The sequence below is a fragment of the Centroberyx affinis genome, unplaced genomic scaffold (genome assembly GCF_046629955.1).
Source record: "Centroberyx affinis isolate AG114_WGS23_722 - 3 ecotype Tasmania unplaced genomic scaffold, CSIRO-AGI_Caff_v1 ptg005633l_1, whole genome shotgun sequence".
Taxonomy (NCBI): Eukaryota; Metazoa; Chordata; class Actinopteri; order Beryciformes; family Berycidae; genus Centroberyx; species Centroberyx affinis.
This window is the reverse complement of record NW_027282835.1, coordinates 70,001-89,817: the sequence shown is the minus strand read 5'-3', so window position 1 is coordinate 89,817 and position 19,817 is coordinate 70,001. Positions and strand designations below refer to the sequence as shown.

Sequence of the window (19,817 nt, the reverse complement as noted above, 5' to 3'; positions counted from 1 at the left end):
ACACAAGACACACACACTGACACAGACGCGCTCTCTCTTTCATGTTCGCACGCACAAACGCAGACTCACATACAAGATACAAACAAATTAGTCAAACACTGATAGCAGCTGCCTACTATGAATTTTCCAAATTACTTCAAAATCAGACTCAATATTATGAACAACAGTCAAAAGACAAACCAAATTCTAAAATCCATATCTTTACAATACCAGAGGTTTACTATTACAGCTACAAACACACAATTATAAATATATAGCTATTTGTTTCCGTCTGGGATATGCATGTCTCAGATGAAATGGAAATGATATGTTTGATTTCTTTGGCCTGCCCCTGGAACCTGCATACAGTAGTGGGTACAGCTTTCTTCAGTGCATAGTCAAATACCTGTGGGATTTAGCTACCCAAGTCTCAGAAAAAGGTGAGCAAACACACACACACACACACACACACACTCATATTTTTCTCACAAACACATACAATCTCTCTCACAATTTTGTCTCACAAACACACACGCCATCCAGTTTTGATGCCACAAAGACGCAGGTTAAAGGGTTGAGGTCCAGGTTCAAAATTCAAGGTTCGTGTTATCGTCTCCTAGGCGATAGCGTTCTCCAGCGGTTCCTTCTCGTCAGCCGTGGTGTGATCCGCCCCCTGCGCTGCCGCCAGCTCCTCGTTCTTCTTCAGCTCCCGCTGGTACTTGGCCATGATGGCGGCGTAGGCGCAGCCGTACACCGCCGCCGCCAGCATCATCAGACACACGATCCCGCACACTACGCCGGTGATGATCACCGTGGCGATGGCGTGGCGCAGGTTGACGGGCCGCGGCCTCTGCTTTGGTTCACACTCCGGTAGACTCCCTGCTCCCCCTCCTCCTCCTCCTCCTCCTCCCCCTCCTACTGCTCCTCCTCCCCCTCCACCGCCAAACCCCTCCCCCATCGCCATGGGGATATGGAGGGCATGGCTAGAAGGATGGGCGTGGTTCCCGTGGGTGTGGCCTCGGAGTAGCCTTTCAGACTCCAGGTGGTGTATGTTGGCGAACAGGTAATTGTAGCTTGTGGTCATACAGGTGTGGAAGAGCTGGTAGGGGACTTTCTGTAGGTCCCTGTCCCTCATCTCCTCCGGCTGGGAGCACAGCACCTCGTCCACCACCCCACCTTGGGATCAGAGTGAGAGAGGGATGGGGAAAGAAAGAGAGAGGGCCAGGAAGGAATAGGGATTAATGGATCAGCCCATTTAAAATGTTGTGTCTTGTAAGCACATCACCTACTGTAAATAGTCCATTGCCTTTTTGGCAGGTTGACTACAGTCATAATTACCAGAACAAAGCCATAGCTGAGCCTGAACCAGTCCATTACTTCAGAGCTGTTTATCAATCTAAGAGGTAATGGTTTGATTTAATGGGCGGTGTTGACAAGTGTGATATGATTAACACCTCAAATAGAGTCTCTGTTGGATCATTGGAGCTGTCAGAGAAAGCAAAGTTGGGACTTGATCAGCTGCCCTCTCCGTCCTGTAAATCTTTCTCATTATTCATGTTGACCCTGTTCTCTCACACACTTTCTCCCTGCCTCCCTGATTAACCAGTGGCATTCTATTAAGCATAGCGTCCTGAATCTTGGCACATTACTCACTTTTACACTCATTACAATTTCAATCTGTGTGATGAAAGCTGTATCAGGATAAATGAAGCATGTGGGAGAGTGAACCAACTCCAAACAAGCCTAGCTTTAACTGTAGATAGGATGTAGTATTATCTACTGCATGCTGCATGTCAGATAATGTCCAAAACACAAGCTTGTTAGCTTAGGTTTGGTCTAACATGGAAATTAATCTGGCTGGCAGTCTATTAACTATTAATCACCCCTCTCTCTCTCTCTCTCTCTCTCTCTCTCTCTCACCTCTTGCTGTGAGGTCACCAGCATAGATGTATAAAAGACAGCATATATAATATCACAATATTGTTGCAGAGATTCCTATTGCTGTGTGTTTTGTTTGGTTTAAGATCAGTCAGTCAGCCTACAAGAATAATACACCGATAATACAGACATATTGAATTGACCAATAGGTGTCTGACATGCCTACGGTCACCTCCCTCCCTCAACACATTACTTATGAACAGTCACAACAAGCCACCCCAACACCTATACACCCACAACCACGACGCCTCCCCTACACACAAAGCCCTCTTTACTAATTGGACAGACCTTTTAGCCTGGTCTAATCCCCAATGTGTCAATCTCTCCAGGGAAAAAGTATTACAGTTTTATACTTATAATGGTCATTTTGAAAAAGCCATTTGCACCGTTCCAGTTTTAGGAAACTTGTTTGTGTTATACGTTTTGAAGGTCAGCATTACCATAATAAAAAATTCAGCTTAAGGGCATTGCTCAGCCATTGCCCCTAGTCACCAGTGGTCTAACCTTTGAAGAGATAGGTCTCCAGCCAGAGTTTGAGGCCTATGAGCTGGCAGTCACATCTCCAGGGGTTGCCTCGTAGTGTGAGGCTGTCCAGGCGGCCCAGGGCCTCCAACAGGGAGCGGTCCAGTCGCGTTAGCCTGTTGTGGGCTAGACCCAGGTGGCTTAGGTTCCTCAGGCTGTCCCCCATCGCTCCAGGCAAGCCCCACAGGCTGGGGAAAGAACATGGCAAGGAAACCAGATGAGATTGAATGGGTTAGATGTCATCAAATTTATGTAGTGTAATTTGACACAGGCTGCATAACAGAAATGTATCCGTTCCAGTTGCTTTACCTGTTGTGTGAGAGGTCAAGGTGCGAGAGCGAGCGGATAGGTCCCAGCAGCCGCTTGTCAAGCTCTCTCAGGCCGTTACTGGCCAGGCTGAGGCGCTGTAGAGTTCTCAGACCTAGCAGAGCGGACGGTGAAATGGATGTTATAGAGTTATTCGATAGATCGAGAATGCGGACAAGGGGTACATCCCGGAAAGCCATGGACCCCAGTCCTCGGATACGGTTGTCTTGGAGATAGAGTTCTTGCGTGTCTGGGTGCAGTCGTCGGGGGATGTCATACAGGCCCCGCCCTCGACAGTCCACCACTTTGGTGTTGCTGTTGCAGGCACACTCCTTTGGGCAGGTGTGGGATGGAGAGAGGAGGAGGGAGAGGAGGACACACACCAATACCACTGTGGAAAGACAGAAGGACATATATTGAGTTAAGCTCTGCATTGGACAAGTTGCTTTTTAACGTACATCCAAATGTCTAAAAGTGGCAGCTTAACAGGAATTTGGAAACTGTAAAAGTTTGGTATAATTTATTATTTTTTTCCACTTTTATTATCCTGGTAAGGTTGACTAAACATGTAATCTCTTTCAGATATACCCTGCTCCACATTTATATAATTACATACATTCACACTGCCCAGTAGAACCACAGTCTTCTACTGTTTGCCACAAACAGCTTCACTGAAGCAAATAAGTGCCTCAATTAATGGAACTTTGACAGTAGTATTTCGGGAGAGGAGACGATTTCTCAGACTTTTCCAGATTTTCCTGGCCAGATTTTAACAAATGACCTTCCAGTCACAAGCCTGCTTCTCTAACTTCTAGGTGACTGTTGCCTTAACACTGTCTGTAAAACAGATCTGTATTTTGAGTTATGATGGGCTAAGAACATTCCATAATCCTTTATATGATTAAGCCAAGTTCTTTAAAAAAAATACCCAAATATAGGTGGTCTAATAAATACCAAGATTCTATCTTCAAGAAAAGAATGCAGTTCACTTTATTGCTCAGTTTGAATCAGTATTGTAGCCTATTTCTTTGTCTGAAAACTAAGAAGGTACATGTGGTTGATTTTTGAATTACTGCGATCGTTTTCCCCTGCCAACCAACACCCCTCCACCCCTCCACCCCTCCTCGACATTAAGGCCCTAGGGGACATCACCAAGGCCTTATAACCCCTCACCCACTCTCCACCCACACACACATCCATACACAGCAGATATTGGGTGTCTGATTCCTTTTGAGATAACTTCATGTGTCCATTCCTTCTGGAGCATTACAGAAGTATTTATAGCATTGGCTGGACTAGCTTGAGGCTCAACGAGACGAAGCTCAGATCCAAGCCTGGGAATGTAGCTATAGCTCACAGTGCAGTGTTTCGCGTATAGATCTTGAGCAGATAGAAAGGACACAATGCTGTGCCGTAGTAATCTCCATTGGCACAACAGCTAAGCAGACAGTTTTTCATAATGTTTTCTCAAATGGGCATTACTTAATTTTCTCGGGTATCAGAGAATAAGCGTTAACACATCTCACACTAGAATATTCAGCTAAATGCCTTTCTCATGGTAAAGAATCCGTTCTGAGTCTCATATATCAACCTGATGCTCATTTCCACAATGATAGTAGCAAATGTTGCGGCTGCCATCTTAACAGCAGCAACCAAATAACCATTGAAGAATGTTGATTTGAATGGAACAATCCATTCTAGCTTCTCCAATTCTGTGGTCACACTACACTTCAACTCACTGCCATTTAGCATTCAGCAGTTCACCAGCAGTATCACTGGAAGAAAAATACTGAAGCCGTGGCCCCTCCCCCAACCCCCACTGCCCTTCTTGGAATATACTCTAGCGTAACATACTATCTAGAGTGATCGACTATCACAGTGTTATTTCAAATCTTATGCGTGTAATTGTTGTGTTGTCTTTGCCTGGCTGCTGGGGTCCTTGCAGCAGACTGTGGTTTACATGTTTGGAAACACCCAGACACAGGTGTATCTCAGGTGTTAGTTTGGTAGGCTCTAGTCAGTGTCGCTGTTATGATATTGCGATCTGTTGCTTGCTTAAAAAATAAGCTTCTGAGCATGGCTGGATAGAGATTTAGCGCGCCGTAGTGCAAAGCCATGTGTTAATCACATCCTTGTTAGTGAAATGAGGGTGTACACGCGAGCATGCATGCCATTGCGCAAACACAGGAACGCATGCATGCACACAAGTGCACACGTGTATGTGCAACAAACACACAAGCACACACACATACACACACAGAGATACATACACAAACACAGACACGTATACACACACAGACACACACACACATACTCACACACAAACAGAGCATCAGCTCAGTGGAGCGTTGTAACAGCAGCTCTAGAATGAGGTCAACACAGGAGAATGGCTCTTTGCTCTGATGTGTTCTTCCAGCCCAAAGTGCATGTAGAGAAACTTATAATGACATGCACACATAACCCACAGCAGCAAGCACAGCTTTAAATGAGCTCAGTACAAATTTCCGTACCAATTTGCAAGAGGGAAAACTCAGAGGTAATGCTAATGTACAAGTATGAATAAAAGAGTACTGAATGTAATGCTGAGGTGTGAACTGCAGTGTGTTGCTACATCTAACTGTTGCAACTGCTAGTTCTGTAACGGTTGTGAGCATGGCACAGTCACTGCTGATACTTTATGATCCCTCAGCTATGTCAACACAACATACTAGGCTCAGCAGCCTGTAGTAGCCCATACACACATTCATACACACACACACACACACACACACACACACACACACACACACACACACACACACACACACACACACACACACACACACACACACACACACACAAGTAAATTCATGTTGACACTCCCCAGTGATGGAGCTCCTACCTCTCATGTCTGCCAGTCGTCCCCAGCTCTGCTGAGCCTCTCCTGGGCTAACCACAGCTGGGATTCGGTCTTCTTTTAGCTCCCTTTTTGGTGTCTAGTCAATGTCGTTGGCTGATGATCCATTAGCCATCGATTTGGGTTAGATTTGCTGTCCTGGCTCTTGTCTGCGGCGGTTGATATGGTCAAGAGGTGGATGACGGAGAGGCGGAGATCAGCAGCAGAGTCCTGCGATGCCCTCAGGACCCCCAGCCCTGCCTGTGTGGGTATGAAACCCCATCAGAGCGACGAGATCAGAGCACAGAGCCCACTGCCAGCCAGCAAGCTAGCCAGTCTGGGAATAACAACACTGGAGTTAGAGAGATCTGCGCCTCTCTCTCTCTCTCTCTCTCTCTTTCTCTCTCTGTTGCTCTTTCTCTCTCTGTTGCTCTTTCTCTGTCTCTCTCTCTCTATGTCTTCCTCATCCTTCTCTCTTTGCTCTTTTTTGGTTTCCTATTTCCCTCACTTGTTCAGTACCTTGATTTTATTTATCTGCTCTGCTTCTCATCACACAATCTCTCTCTATCTATTTCTCTATTTATTTCTCTCTCTCTCTCTCTCTCTCTCTCTCTCTCTCTCTCTCTCTCTCTCTCTCTCTCTCTCCCCCCAGTAGAGCTTGTATTGGTGAGTGTGACGGTGTGCCATCTCCCAGTGGACAGCTGTGCCTCTTATATCACAACACACACACACACACACACACGCACTGACAAAACAGGACATTCACGTTATCTCCTATTAATCTGGCAGAGGTTAACAAGACAAAATTAGATCTGGATTGTGGTGTCTCCACGCAAACACACACACACTTCAACACACAGTTAACACAGTTGGAGGATGCCCGCTGCCGTGCCATATTCTGATGATATTATGCATGAGCCGCGGGCACAAGGGCTGGCAGAACACGCCCCCAGCATGGCAACGCAGCACGTGCAAGCGCACACATGCGCACACACACACGCACAAACGCACACAGCAGGATATTAAGCTGTTGCGATAGATGTACATTGGATTTTCTTGCATATAAAAGGATTGACTGAAGCTCATATGAGCATGGGTAGCTCAAAGGAGAGGCAAAAAACAGAGAGAGGGAGAGATTAATGATAGAATCATTTTTAATGATGAACATGATTAAACTCCCAAGCTGACCCCTCTCCTCTTTCTCCTCCCTGTTTTATACCCTCCTGTCCATCCATATTCTCATCCATTCATTCGATGTGGAGCTTGACAACTATTCTAATGCCATCATATGAAAATATAAGCTTCTTATATAACCAGCTTACAATTAGTTAATTTATTTCTGTGGATGCACGAGGATAACAGTTAGCTTTGAGAAAGTAAATGTACACACTAAGACACATTGAGAACCATACATGCATGTATAGGGACATGCACGCACGCACACAACACACACACACACCGACACACACACATGTGCAATCATGCACACGTACACACAGGCATCAAATGTGTGATGACACCCTTGTATTTGCTAAAAGCCCACATGGTTGATGTGTACAGACAGCCTGCTGTGTTTGTGTTGCAATGTCGAGAAATGTTAGGCATCAAGTTTAAAAAAAAAAACCCACACAATTAGGCCCTACTGTTCCTCCTCTGACTAGAATGCCATATAGAAGATTAGCACCATCTGACTCATACGCACACCTTCTGTGACCCATTTAACACATGTGGCATTAAGGCCTTAAAGGCAAACTGGAAAGATGCCTCACATGATTCGCATATGATCATGTGTATCAAATCTTAAGGTTCATTGAGCGAGTTATTCAAGATTTTGCCAACACAGATTTCCTTTTTCAAATATTTTGCAATTGCAATTTTGCAGTGGTTAAAGTATAATCTGAATCTTAGATCTGGATCTCTAACAATCAGACAAGTCTCCATTTTGTCTCAACAAAGACACACAGGAAGGTCATTGGAGCCGAAGTCTGTTGTAGACTTTTGGCATCCTTAGCCACAACCTCCTGTGTGCGCTGCTCTGCTCATCCTCTGAATGTCGCTCGGCATCTCGCGTGTGTCCTCTGACGTGATGCGCCCCTGCGCTGTGCTCAACTGTGGAGCTATGCTGCCGGACAAATGCACCACCGCATTTGCAAATCACTACATCTCTCTGACAGCTGTGTGTATGTTTGTGACGCTTGTATGTGTGTTTGTGTGTGTGCGGGTGTGTGTTTGTGTGCGTTGTGTTGGTCCTGGAGCTCTTTTCGCTGTCACTGGGATGTGAATCGGTGCATACGTGCGCTCAAACAAAGAGAAACACATACACACACACATATATACAGTATATGCACTCATGCTTGCCCTTGCCTGTCCATGTGGCTATGTATACTGTATGTGCCCACACAAACACACATGTGCACACATACTTGATGGACTTACACATTTAGACAATCCTTATTACAATCCCAAATATGTGTAGGCTTTAAACCAGGTTGTCATCTCTCCCTGCCTGGGATTGTGCTGACAGGGGATTGGTGATGAGGTGGATTTGGAGTGGATTTTACGTCTCTTCATCTTTGGACTCATAAAGCCAGCTCAGCGTATAAATACCCCCAAGTTCTTAAACCAAACCCAGGGAAATTAAATGTTGCCTCATAGTGCAGAAAATGCCAGAGCATTAGTGAGAGATGAGGAATGAGAGAAAGAGTGCATATGGACAGATTCAGGCCCCTGTCTTTTTTGTTCTGAGAGCAGTGCCAGGTAGCAGCCGCAATTGTGCCCTTTTACCCTCTAATACAATTCCACAGAGCAAAACCCCAAATTACTCGCATATTGGATTTCCATTTCCATTTATTATTTTTACTGAGAGGTACACTGCTTACTGAACATGCATAAGATGATGCATCCGAGACTGTGTTTGATAATGTGTTTTAACCATTTGAAACCTGCACATAGATGGACTATTTTACTTTTCAGAATAGTGGTGTTTTCAAATTTACTGACTGTATGTTTCACAATGTACGATTTGATCTCCTTGTCTTTTTGCCCCTCAGTCACTATTTTCTTATTTGTTATAGATTATACAGAGTAGATCAACCTGAATCTCTGTTAGCTTAATGCCTCAGGTTTTCCCTGGTTTTATATGTGTGTTTCCGTTGTTGTTGCCCAGCATCTTAAATTAGCCTCTCCTCTTGGGTTTTCCATGTGGGTGTAGAACTGGCGGGCTGCTGAAAGGACCTGGCAATGCTTATGATGGGATAATCTGCACCTGTTCCTCTGGGCTAGGGCTAAAACAGGCCACAGCAGCACCCCACTGCACTACGACAATCACAGAAACACACAGGCACACTAAGCTAGTGGAATATTTCTCACTGATAATATTCTATTAACAGGCTGCATCCAGTGCTATCCAGCTATTTATTTTTGGTCCCATCTGCATGGACACTCACTGTATTTCTCATAGTAACTCACTACTGTATATTTCTATGTACAGTATCACACAACACAGATCCGCAGGAGTCCGTCTTCACAGGAACACTGCATGTGGGGGTTGTGCTCTGTTTTGCTCTGTCAGAGCATTTCAACATCTACGCCTCCAGATTCATTTCAGTTAGAAATCACTGAAACCTAAACTGCATGTGATTGGTTCATTGGTTTGTTACTGAAACTATTCAGAACCCTGTCCTGTGGTGTAAAGTACAACTGGACGTGTTCAGGCCTGTTGGGTTTTTGAAGGCCGATACTGATATTTTTGGATTCAAATTTGACCGTGTTCATACCAAGAAATTCCAAAAATTTACAAGGATTCAGTATTTCCCCAAGAATGTTATTCTTGGCATGGTGGAAAAGCCTCTGAAACAGCATTTAGACTATTGGACGCTTATTGTTACCCAGGATAATAATAATACAATTACTACTACCACTACTAATATTACTACTACTATTACTATTACTACTACTACTAATAAAACATATTAATGCATTCTTGTGCAGAATCCAATCAAAATGTCACTCTGTTCTGGTTAATGGCTTCCCATAGACAACCAGTGTCATACTGATTAATTATACATTAAACTAGTGCAGTGCCCGTTCGCCCCGCTGCTGCACAGAGCGCTGTTCGCTTGTTTATTCAACGTTTATTAATATTGAACGTGTTGCGTGTCCAAATTGCACCAAATCCAACACTGCACTTCCTTGGGTCCCCAGCAATACACCCACCAAGTGTGAAGTCGATCGGACGAACGGTTCTCGAGATATGCGACGGACACACAGACAGACAGACAGAGATTCCTTGCTTTATAGTATGATACATGATCAAATATAAATATAAATAAAAAATATAAATATAAATCATCACCATCATATCGGAGATGGACGGCACTGGCTATCCAATATTTAAATAAAGGCCAGTATTAGCCTGATAAATTATGTCGACAAATGGATATATCGGCCAACCGATATATCCATCTAACCCTTTGAAGTCCCAACTGTTAAACCCATACAAATGGCATGTGTTCTCTTCCATTTGCTTTACTACCTGCGGCTGCTCTGCAGTCAAATGGGGCTCTAAATCTCTCCTCTGCTCCTGCAGCGCATGGAAAGACTTACAGACCCCTAAACATGGCAAACCCCTGCTGAGAGAAAGGGCGCGCTGAGTCTGCGGAGTAGCAGGGGGCAGTGGGAGTGGAGGAGGTGGAGGAGGAGAAAAGGGAAGTAAACGGCCGTGTGGAACGTGTCAATCTTTCCTCAATCAACTCTGAAAAAGCTGACACGTTCAATGTCAGAGACCTGTTTTTTTTCCAAGCATGGAATTCTGGTCAGATCTGTGTGTATAGGGACCCGCTGTGTCGAGGCTTATGGAAGTGAGAGCGGCTCTGTATCCCAGCTCAGGAAAGGCCTGTCGGGATAAGAACAGGGAGGCAGACTGAGGAATGGGATGGATTTCATGTGGGCACAGCGAGAGAGGCCTGGTCTAGAGTCATGTGTGAAACTGCATTTTCAGTGTGGTTCAGAGACAGGCACGCACATGTGTGCAAACAGTACAGTATTACACACACTCGCACACACACACACAGACACACTCTTACCCCTCCGGAAATATAGGCTGACACATGTATCATGCGGGCTATAGCTGTCTTCTTGTTAATGTGGCCCATTTTGTCTGTTCAGTAGGGACGTTTGCTAACATGGGAATGTTTGTGCGTCTTCTCCCTCTGTTGTGGTTGGTCAGAGATGCTGTGTGTGTGTGTGTGTGTTAATAATCTCTCTTTTGCCTATAGGATAACTCCAGTTGTGACACAGCTGTCATACAAGATCACAGTACAAGACTTGCACATACACACACAAAGCACACACATGTCCAGTTGTTATGTCTCAGTGGCTGTGCTGTCTCTTTTCTAGCTGTGGGCATCCAGATGAAACTGGAGTTCTTTCAGAAGAAATTTTGGACAGCCAGCAGACAGGTACGCACACACAAACATACTGTAAGTGTACATGCACACATACACACGCCACATTCAGTACATACACACTTGCACGCACAAACTTACACATAGTAACTCAAACATCAAGAGTGTCTGCCAATAAATGTTTAAAATTACAAAATTTAAAATCAAACTGTGAGGAAAGCCAAAGGAAAAAAACACATTTTTATATATATTAAGATACATTCACAGGTTCACACAGTGAACTCAGTGTTTTATGACATTTTTCTACTTGAATTAAAAGTTGACATGTCCCTCCTGAATACGTTTCAAGGACCCATGAAACCCGTTTAAAATATATTGTCAAATAAAAAGCATGGACATTAATCTGTTTTATTTAATATCTTAAAAAATAAGTTAGGGATAGGCATAGGAATGATTTTGGAAGATAGAGAAGGTTTTCAGCTATGACAGTAAGGATCTATGTACTAGACCAGACAGCCTAATTATTTACCATCACACCCAGATGTACTCTGTATCCCATACTTTTGTCTTATAGTGTGCAGCCCTGGATGGGAAATGCTCCATAAGCTGTGACGAAGAGGTCAGTCTGCCTTCCTTTCCTTCATCAACTCTCCCTGTTTCTATCAGCTCTATACTTCTTTCTGCTTTAACACATATTTTCTGCTCAACAGAACATCAACTGCTACCTCATCGACAACAATGGCTTCATTCTGGTAGCAGAGGACTACACTCTGGTGAGATACACACACACACACACACACACACACAGAACCAGACTTGTCAAGACCAGTAAAAAGAGTCAGATAATAGTCTGCTGTAAAGTAGTCGTATATACATTAAAGACATTTATGTTAGTTCCTCTGCAAGCCCTGCAAATCTCTCAATGAGTTGTAATTCAGGTGTTATTTTAACACAAGAGGCTCCATGAGGTCATTTTTTACCTCTCTCACATTTTAAAATGCTTATATGTTTCACAAAAAACTATCAGGCTCTCTGTCCATGAATTTCCCCAGAAGGTGTGTTATTTATCACCTTATGTGTTAAGAAGGTTAAGACTGTTCCAGTCTCACCTCCCCAGCCCTCCAGGTGATGCTGTGCACAGTAACGTATTTGAAGATGAATGTAATACATTGCTTGATATTGCGTAAGGGTTGTACCCTATTTGTAATTCTACTGACTAACAATACAATACTCTGCAATAATCACTATTAATGTAATATCTATAGCGAATTTAATGACTTCAGTGATTACATTATTAGTCAATATCATTATTACATCATAACTTAAACATATGTTACACCTCCAATGAAGTAATAATCACCAATTAATATACTAATGTGATGTTATTATTCGACTATTCTATTATTTGATTATTATTATCCAACAGGTTTTATTACGTTTTCAACCCATTAAGAGGGACATTTTTGTTACATTTTGACAAGTCAAATAATCCAACAGTTATTGTATTATCAGTTATCACAAAGCTGTGTGCAGCTTCAGATACAGCCTAATTGGTGGCTCACCGAGTAGGGCGCGTACCATAAGGCTCAGTCCTTCCCGCAGCGATCTGGGTTCGAATCCAGCCTGCAGTCCCTTGCTGCATGTCCCCTCACTCTCTCTCCCATACCCTCCTGTCTCTCTCTCACTGTAACTGTCTAATAAAAAAAGCATAAAATGCCAAAAATAAATCTTTAAAAAAAACAAATATAATTGGTGATTAAATAATGGCAAACATGATTGCTATGTGTTGCTGCAATTTATGAATTTGCACTGCTGCATACAATTGGGTATTTCCCCCTATAGTCAAACAAAGCCTAATTGTTGATAAAACTGATAACTTGAGTGATTAGTTTGTAATATCATCTATTTTGGACATTATTTTTGTAATTGCATGATAACTTGCAATATTAAGTGTCTTAGTGGTGCAAGCTAAAAACAGTCGTGGTGCTTCTGGGTTAAATCAGGTGTGAGCCAAAATATGAGTCTGATTGTGAGTTCGGGTGTCAGTTTTGATAGGAGTCTTGGTGCGAGTCCCAGTGTTTATATGCAGTAAAAAAAAATCTATAAATAGTAGCACAGATCTAGGATCCCTGGTGAGGTTACAAGAACTTCTCCATGACATAAACAACCAGTTCACCTCAGGTCAGCTTTGTTCCATACACAGAGGCCAATGTGTTATACATAAGTATAAATCAAAGAATTAGTTTTAGTATGAGGTCATGGGTTAAGTCAGGGTTAAGTTTACGCAGAGTGTACATGAGTGGTTGTGAGAGTGTGTCCAGATGTAAGTCCTTTTTGTGCTCTCAATTTGAGTCAGTGTGAGTCTAGGTAAACGTTCATGTGGAAGTCCAGGGCTCTGCTTTAATTTTAGTCCGCAGTGCATGTTTATCATTCAGTAGCCCTGTTCGGTTTTCCCCTTATGTAAGCATTTTTTTCTGCATCTCTCGGATGATCTTATTGTTGTCTAGACTGCTCTCAAGGAGATGTGGCGCTGGCCCTAGCATATACCCTCTGCTTAGCTGTCACTAGACATGCTGTCACTCTTACTTTGGCTCATCTAGAGCCCATTCCCCTGGCTCTATCCTCTCTGCCCTTCTCTCTCGCTCATGTTCTTTTCATTTGTCTCTCACTTTCTGGCTCTTATCCCCTTCTCTCTCTCTCTCTCTCTCTCTCTCTCTCTCTTTCTCACTGTCTCTCTCTCACTCTCTCTCATTTGGACTGTCTTTAATCTTTTAATGAATTGTCCTAGGCAGGTTCCCAGTGGACTTTTATAAGGCCTTCTGGGACATTATGGGCCAGAGCTTGTACTGTGTTTTGCGTGAATATGTGGAGGTAGGAGAGTTCCCCCTCAGCTGCCAGTGAGCAGTACTTTCCCTCTTGCCCTAGAAGGGGACTTGTGTTACTTGCACTTGATTGACGCTCAATGATTGACAATTTGTTGCTGATACTCTATAATCTGGATTTTGGTGCCATCTCCTTGGATCAGCACTCTGTAAAGGTAAACATGGTTCAAACTGTAAAAGGCCTGCTGTCAGGGTTGGGATATGGCAACCATTTTATTTCTTTAGCCAAAATGTTGTATAATGAAGCTGATCCGCCAGGCTGTCCAGTTTCAGTCCAGCTTTACATCTTGACTGTAGAGCCACAGCTGTGCAGGAGGAAGTTGCAGGGAAAGGTGCAGCTGAGGCAGGATTAAGCTGGACAGTTTTTCTATCTGCCTATGCAGATGACCTGACTGTCCTAGTTAGGCATGAACAGACATTGGAGAAGTGGATAACTGCCTTAGGACCTATATGATGGCCTCTTCTTCCGGGGCCAACTGGGTGAAGGCTGAGGCTCTGCAGAGAGGGATTAAAGGAGGGGTTCTCCTCCACAGCTCCACAGTTCCACAGTGGTCTCCAGTGGCGACACATGACTCAAGCTCCTGGGATTTACCTGTCTGAGGGCCTGGTGCCTGCTGAGGCATACACGTGTGGAGGGTGTAGCACCTGGTGTCTGTGTATGAGAGGAACATTTAATCCATAACCCAGTGTTTCCTCTTAGCGTTCTGCCAACCTAAGCCAGCACCTTATGAGCAAGCTGCGACATCTGCTGTCTCCTGTCACGGGAGCCTGGAAACCCAAGGAAATCCAAGAGCTTGGCCAACAGACAGGACTGCTGCTGCAAGGCTTCATCAAGGAAGTGCTGGGTTTTCTGCCAAATGCTGGGAGGGGCTGATGCCACCGAGGGGGCGGGGGTCGCTGAGGGTATCAGCTGAAACTGGGGGGTGGCAGGAGGAAGGGAGGCTGCTCACCTTCTCTACTTTGAGCCTGGGGCAATTTGGGCAAGCAGGGGGTAAGGCCTGGTATACAGTATGTCAGGAATCTCAGGGTCTTGAAGGACACTAATGAGCACCAATGGCAGGAGGTACTGGGTGATGAGGGTATTGCAGGGTTTAGGTGGAGAGTCCCATACAACCTGCCACTTCCTAAGACGTCAGGGGACTTGCAGTAGAAGATAGTATGGGGCCCTGAAAAAAAAAAGCTTCCTGGGTTGGCTGGATCCGGGGTTGAGAAATGCTTGTCCTTTCTGTGGAGTATAAGAAACTGTTGTCCATGCGTTGCAAAAACGCATGGACAACATGTCAATGGGCTGCATGTTTTGAACTTGTTCAGTGTCCTGTGTGACAGGCTGGGGGAAACTCTCTGTGTGTGGAGCTTCATTCTTAGTCCTGTGTATTCTGTTCATAAAAAGGCATTAAGTGTGTTGCTGAATTTTCTGTTTGGCCTATTTGGCTGACCCGCTGGCATAAGGTGAGGGGATGGTCTCTGCACGCGTTAGGGTGGAGTACATGCATTTTTCTCTCAGGAATGAGAAAAAACGCAATATGTCGCAATATGTAGGCTATGGTGGGAGAAGACTGACTGTTTGTATCTAAATGTTGATTGTCTCTATGTGGGCTGCAGGCATTGTTGTGGTGGTAGTTATGTTTTCTGTTTTCTTGTAAGATGTTTTATTAAAGAACATCAAATCTCTCTCTCTCTCTCTCTCTCTCTCTCACTCTTTTTGTCTCAGACAGGGAAGTTTTTTGGAGAAGCAGAGGGAGCCGTAATGAATAAGCTGCTGCAGATGGGCTCCTTCAAGAGGTAAGTATTTCAAACTGCATGTGTGTGTGTGTGTGTGGGTGTATGCGTGTGCGTTTGTGCGTGCCTGCATCAGTGCATGTATGAGTGCGTGCATTTGTGTGTAACATCAGGCAGACAGGCAGGCCGCAGTATGAGAGCATGTCTCCCCTCGCGCTGACAGCTCTTAACTTGGCCAATCGTGTTGGGCTATTCAGCGCTGAACTATGACCCCTCGCTCCGTGGAGTTCTCCGTTAGGGGATTACTGCAAATCTTTTCCTGAAACGGAGGAATTAGGAGGAACTTGAAGTCACACACACACACAGATGTACACACACTCACGCACATACACTGCTTGTGCTGGGTCTTCTGGAAAATGCCAGGAGCATTGGGTGGTGACTTTCCGTGATTAATTTGGGAATTTAACCCAGGAGGATATCATTCCCGGTATTATAGAGCAGAAATGCAGATGGACAGACATATACTGTAGTTTCCTTAAATATTCAGAGTTAAACTCTGGAATCTTAGTACTTGACCCTAAATTTAGCCTTAACCCTTGCAACTACCCACTTTGACAATACAACTGCAGCAGCATTTTACCCAGCGTTCACCAGTTACTAATGAGACCAGTCAGAACATGTGCCTTTGTGCTTTCAGGACGTGGGTAAGGAGACTTTTTCCTTGCTGTCTTAATGTAGAAAAATCATGGGAGACAAATCATCAAACAAGTCGACAACCACGCCTCTTTATCACAGGCATGAACCTCAAAAGCTGACAGCAAATGGTTTACAGTCCCACTCATAAAAACAAAGCGGTTTACAAGTGCTTTTACTGAATGATGAATGTCTGATGATGAAGGATTGGTTATATAGAGGACGACGTATGATAAATGAATAATAGGACTTACGTCGGTGAAGGATTGACATGATGAGTAATAGGGCTTCTAGATCTTAACACTAATGAATTCAGTATGATCAGTCTTAACCAAGTGCCATCTGTAGAGAATTAATGTGCTAAGTAGGGGCGCTGCTTTTCTCTCTCGATTAAAAAATATTAAAGAGGTTTCAGAGTCCAATGCTTAAAGTAGACATAAGCAAGCAGCTTGTATATATCTTTCAACATTAGAGGCTGTAGATGAAGACAAATTATTTCAGTTACTTTTGGATTATCTGTCTCCAGAAACAACCAATAGAATAGGAAATGAATAAAAAATGTTGAAAGTGATGTTATGGACACGGTCACTCACCCACACACACACACACAAACAGACACATACACATACACACTCATGCACTAATGCGCACGCACGAGTACACCCACACTCATACTCACACACAGATATTGCATCGGTCTAAGTTTGCTGCTAACACCATTATGTGGCTTGGCTTAGTGCTAATTGGTTCCTGGCGGTGTATTAGAGCTGTGTGTCATTGGTACTGTGACTGAGGGTGGAACATCGCCCAGGGCCGGGGATAGACTGGGCCCACTCAGACATCACACACATGCATGTGCACATGTTCACACACAGGGTATTGTCAAGTATATAGGAACATGTCCGCAGGCTATAGCCAAGAGTGGCCAGTACAATATCTGACCCAAACTCTGTGTGTGTGTGTACATGTGTGCATGTGTGTGTGTGTGCGTGTGTGTGTGTGTGTGTGTGTGTGTGTGTGTGTGTGTTAGACAGCCCTTCAGTGACCTCAGCCAGACAGACCCAGACCTCACACCCTCAGGGTGGGCTAAGCCCCTAAAGCCCCCAATATCCCCCCAATATCCCCAAATCATCTACACACACACTCACCTTCCTACATCACTTTAAGGAACCTCTAAGGGAGAGGGATAGGGGAGCTCTCAGCTTTCAGTTGCTTTCCTTTTCCCACTCTTGTCATATCCATCCAATATATTATCCGTAGGTAAAGCAGCGGCTACAGTATAGCAGAGGTGGGATCTCTCCTTCCCCCTCCCACGCTGCAGTCAAAACGGCCCCTCAGGCATGTAACAGTAGAGAGAATGTATGAACCCAGACCTAGCACTTTATCCTTAGCTATTTATTCCTGACATAAGCATTACTTGTGAAAAGTCAAGTCTACACAAACATTCTCTCCAGCTATGTCTCTAGCTGTCTCTGTCTTCTCTTGCCTCTCTCTGTTTGTCTCTTTATCTCTGTCTCACTCTCTCTGTTCCCTCTTTCCCCTCCCTGTCTATCTATCTATCCAGGGTGACTCTGTATGACTACCAGGCCATATGCTGGATCTATTCAGAGAGTAGTGATAGTGGACACACACTGTTGGATGTGAGTACTGCATCTTGTCACACTATTCAACCTCCTTGTTTACTCGAATGCCTTGAATGTCTTGATCATGTGCAGTGCTACATTCTGATGACTTATTGATGTTTCATTAATATTCAGTTTACATGTTGTGCGTTATTAGTGTCTGATCAGTGTTTTTCCCTCTCCTTAGCCTTACTTTGCCTTCTTCTCAGCCGTGAAGTGGATCCTAACCGAGCTTGTCATGTAAGATTTGTGTGCATGCGCGAGTGTGTGTGTGTGTCTTATGTCTGTTTGTAATTGTATATACGCATGGCATGCATGTGCTTTTGAGGAGTCTTATGGTGGCCTCTGCTGTCAGATGAGGTTAGCTGTGTGTTTGTGCATATATATCAACTGTATGTTTGTTTATGAGTGCCTGCGCCATGTACGTCGACGTGATCATCAGTGATCATAAGCAGTAATGGCTACCTGATGTTTCCTGTAGCGCGGGTATTCCCATGATGCCATGTTGTGGTTGCGGAGTCTTCCTGGGTGGTCTGTTGTCGCCACAGTGCATCATGGGGGGATTGAGTTGTCTATGCTAATTTTACCCTCTGTCACAGTACGGACGATTTTATGTCTCTCAAATATTAATTAGTTTTGGTCTATGTCTTTCATTTTCCATCAATGTTGCATTTGCGCTTTCTCAGAAAAAAAAGATGAATGATCACATTATGTTCACGACACAGACACCATTAGTGAGGAATGGAAGAGGTACAAATAGGAATAAGTTTAGGCTTGATTAGAGTGGATATTCAATAAAGTACTGTAATGTTGATACTGTTTTCCATGGCTGTGACTGAAAACTTCAAACAACGTGGTGGTCAGGAGGCTGGTACAGTAAACAGGTTATAGTATTTGGGAACACATATAAATATAGCATGCTTAAAATAACATTTAAGTTATGCTAAATTCCACCTTTGAACAGGTAAACATCAGGAGAATAGTAAGCAGGAAGTAGAAGTATGACATTTGCCTACGCTTCTGTGACCAGATCAGCAGCGATGTTAGTAATTCCACAGATGCACGTATGATTTAGTTCTGCATAAACTCATAATGTGTTGGTGTTACATGGTAAGCATGCAGTAGAGTGTGTTACAGTATTTATTTTATATGCGTATGTAAGAGTGTTTGGTTATGGCCAATGTCTTCTCTGTGTTTAGATTCCTGGTAGAGTTCAACTTGTACAGCTGGTGGCACTCTGACCTCACAGCTAAAGGTAAGAACTGTATATTCATACCTGATCACCACTGTAATAAGGGTTGACAGTGTTTAAGTACATTCCTACAAAATAAGGCTCGGTGTAGAACACCCATGCATACAGCTGTACATAATAGTGCGGCACGATTTGCTCATCTAAATAAATTTTGAATGTATGCTGTTGTTGAAAATATCTAAGATGTCGCTATGAGAGGCAGAAAGTGCAGTAAAATAATTTTGTTCCTCAAATCATAAAGACTAATAATTCTGATTAATAGTCATGATCACAATATCCGAAAAAATATTCAGGATTATAATTTTAGCCATAATCGTGTAGCCCTAGTACATATTAAGAGTTTCATTCCAAAATGCTATATATCCATTTTGGAAAATTATTTTTAGGTGAAATTCATCAGTCAAGTATTTCAAAATACAGATCATTCTATCCTCAAACACTGATTTTAATTGTAAGCAAAGGTTTACAATTCTCATAACTTTAGCAGTATAATTAAAGAGTAACAAATAACGGATTTTACTTTCGTACTAATGATTGTTAAAAATACTTGTTCAATTTCTTTCTAACTTCTCATTTTGGACTGAAGCTTTTTATACGCAGACCCAACAACCCCTCGCTGTCCTC

At 43.6% G+C, this 19,817-nt stretch overlaps 2 protein-coding genes across 2 annotated transcripts in view; one reads left to right on the top strand and one right to left on the bottom strand.

Moving 5' to 3' along the window:
• The window catches only part of LOC139667566 (voltage-dependent calcium channel subunit alpha-2/delta-3-like), a 108,453-nt gene that overhangs the window by 79,604 nt on the left and 9,032 nt on the right, over positions 1–19,817 (top strand). The window contains exons 27-33 of the mRNA XM_071547052.1: positions 11,018–11,079; positions 11,600–11,644; positions 11,736–11,798; positions 15,619–15,689; positions 17,884–17,959; positions 18,129–18,181; positions 19,141–19,196. Of these exons, the coding sequence (XP_071403153.1) occupies positions 11,018–11,079; positions 11,600–11,644; positions 11,736–11,798; positions 15,619–15,689; positions 17,884–17,959; positions 18,129–18,181; positions 19,141–19,196 (426 nt within the window). The remainder of the gene's footprint in view (positions 1–11,017; positions 11,080–11,599; positions 11,645–11,735; positions 11,799–15,618; positions 15,690–17,883; positions 17,960–18,128; positions 18,182–19,140; positions 19,197–19,817) is intronic.
• On the bottom strand, positions 517–5,682 carry LOC139667567 (leucine-rich repeat and transmembrane domain-containing protein 1). The gene is made up of 4 exons (XM_071547054.1): positions 5,627–5,682; positions 2,749–3,136; positions 2,422–2,627; positions 517–1,155 (listed from the first exon to the last, which is right to left on the bottom strand). The coding sequence occupies exons 1-4, from the start codon at positions 5,631–5,633 to the stop codon at positions 596–598; spliced, it is 1,161 nt and encodes a 386-aa protein (XP_071403155.1). The 5' UTR covers positions 5,634–5,682; the 3' UTR covers positions 517–595.

What these genes read in the sequence shown, in the direction of transcription:
- LOC139667567 (XM_071547054.1), bottom strand. An exon ending in CTTGACCTCTCACACAACAG is followed by an intron (nt 2,628 to 2,748) that starts GTAAAGCAACTG and finishes TTCTTTCCCCAG; the next exon opens with CCTGTGGGGCTTGCCTGGAG. An exon ending in GGAGACCTATCTCTTCAAAG is followed by an intron (nt 1,156 to 2,421) that starts GTTAGACCACTG and finishes TCTGATCCCAAG; the next exon opens with GTGGGGTGGTGGACGAGGTG.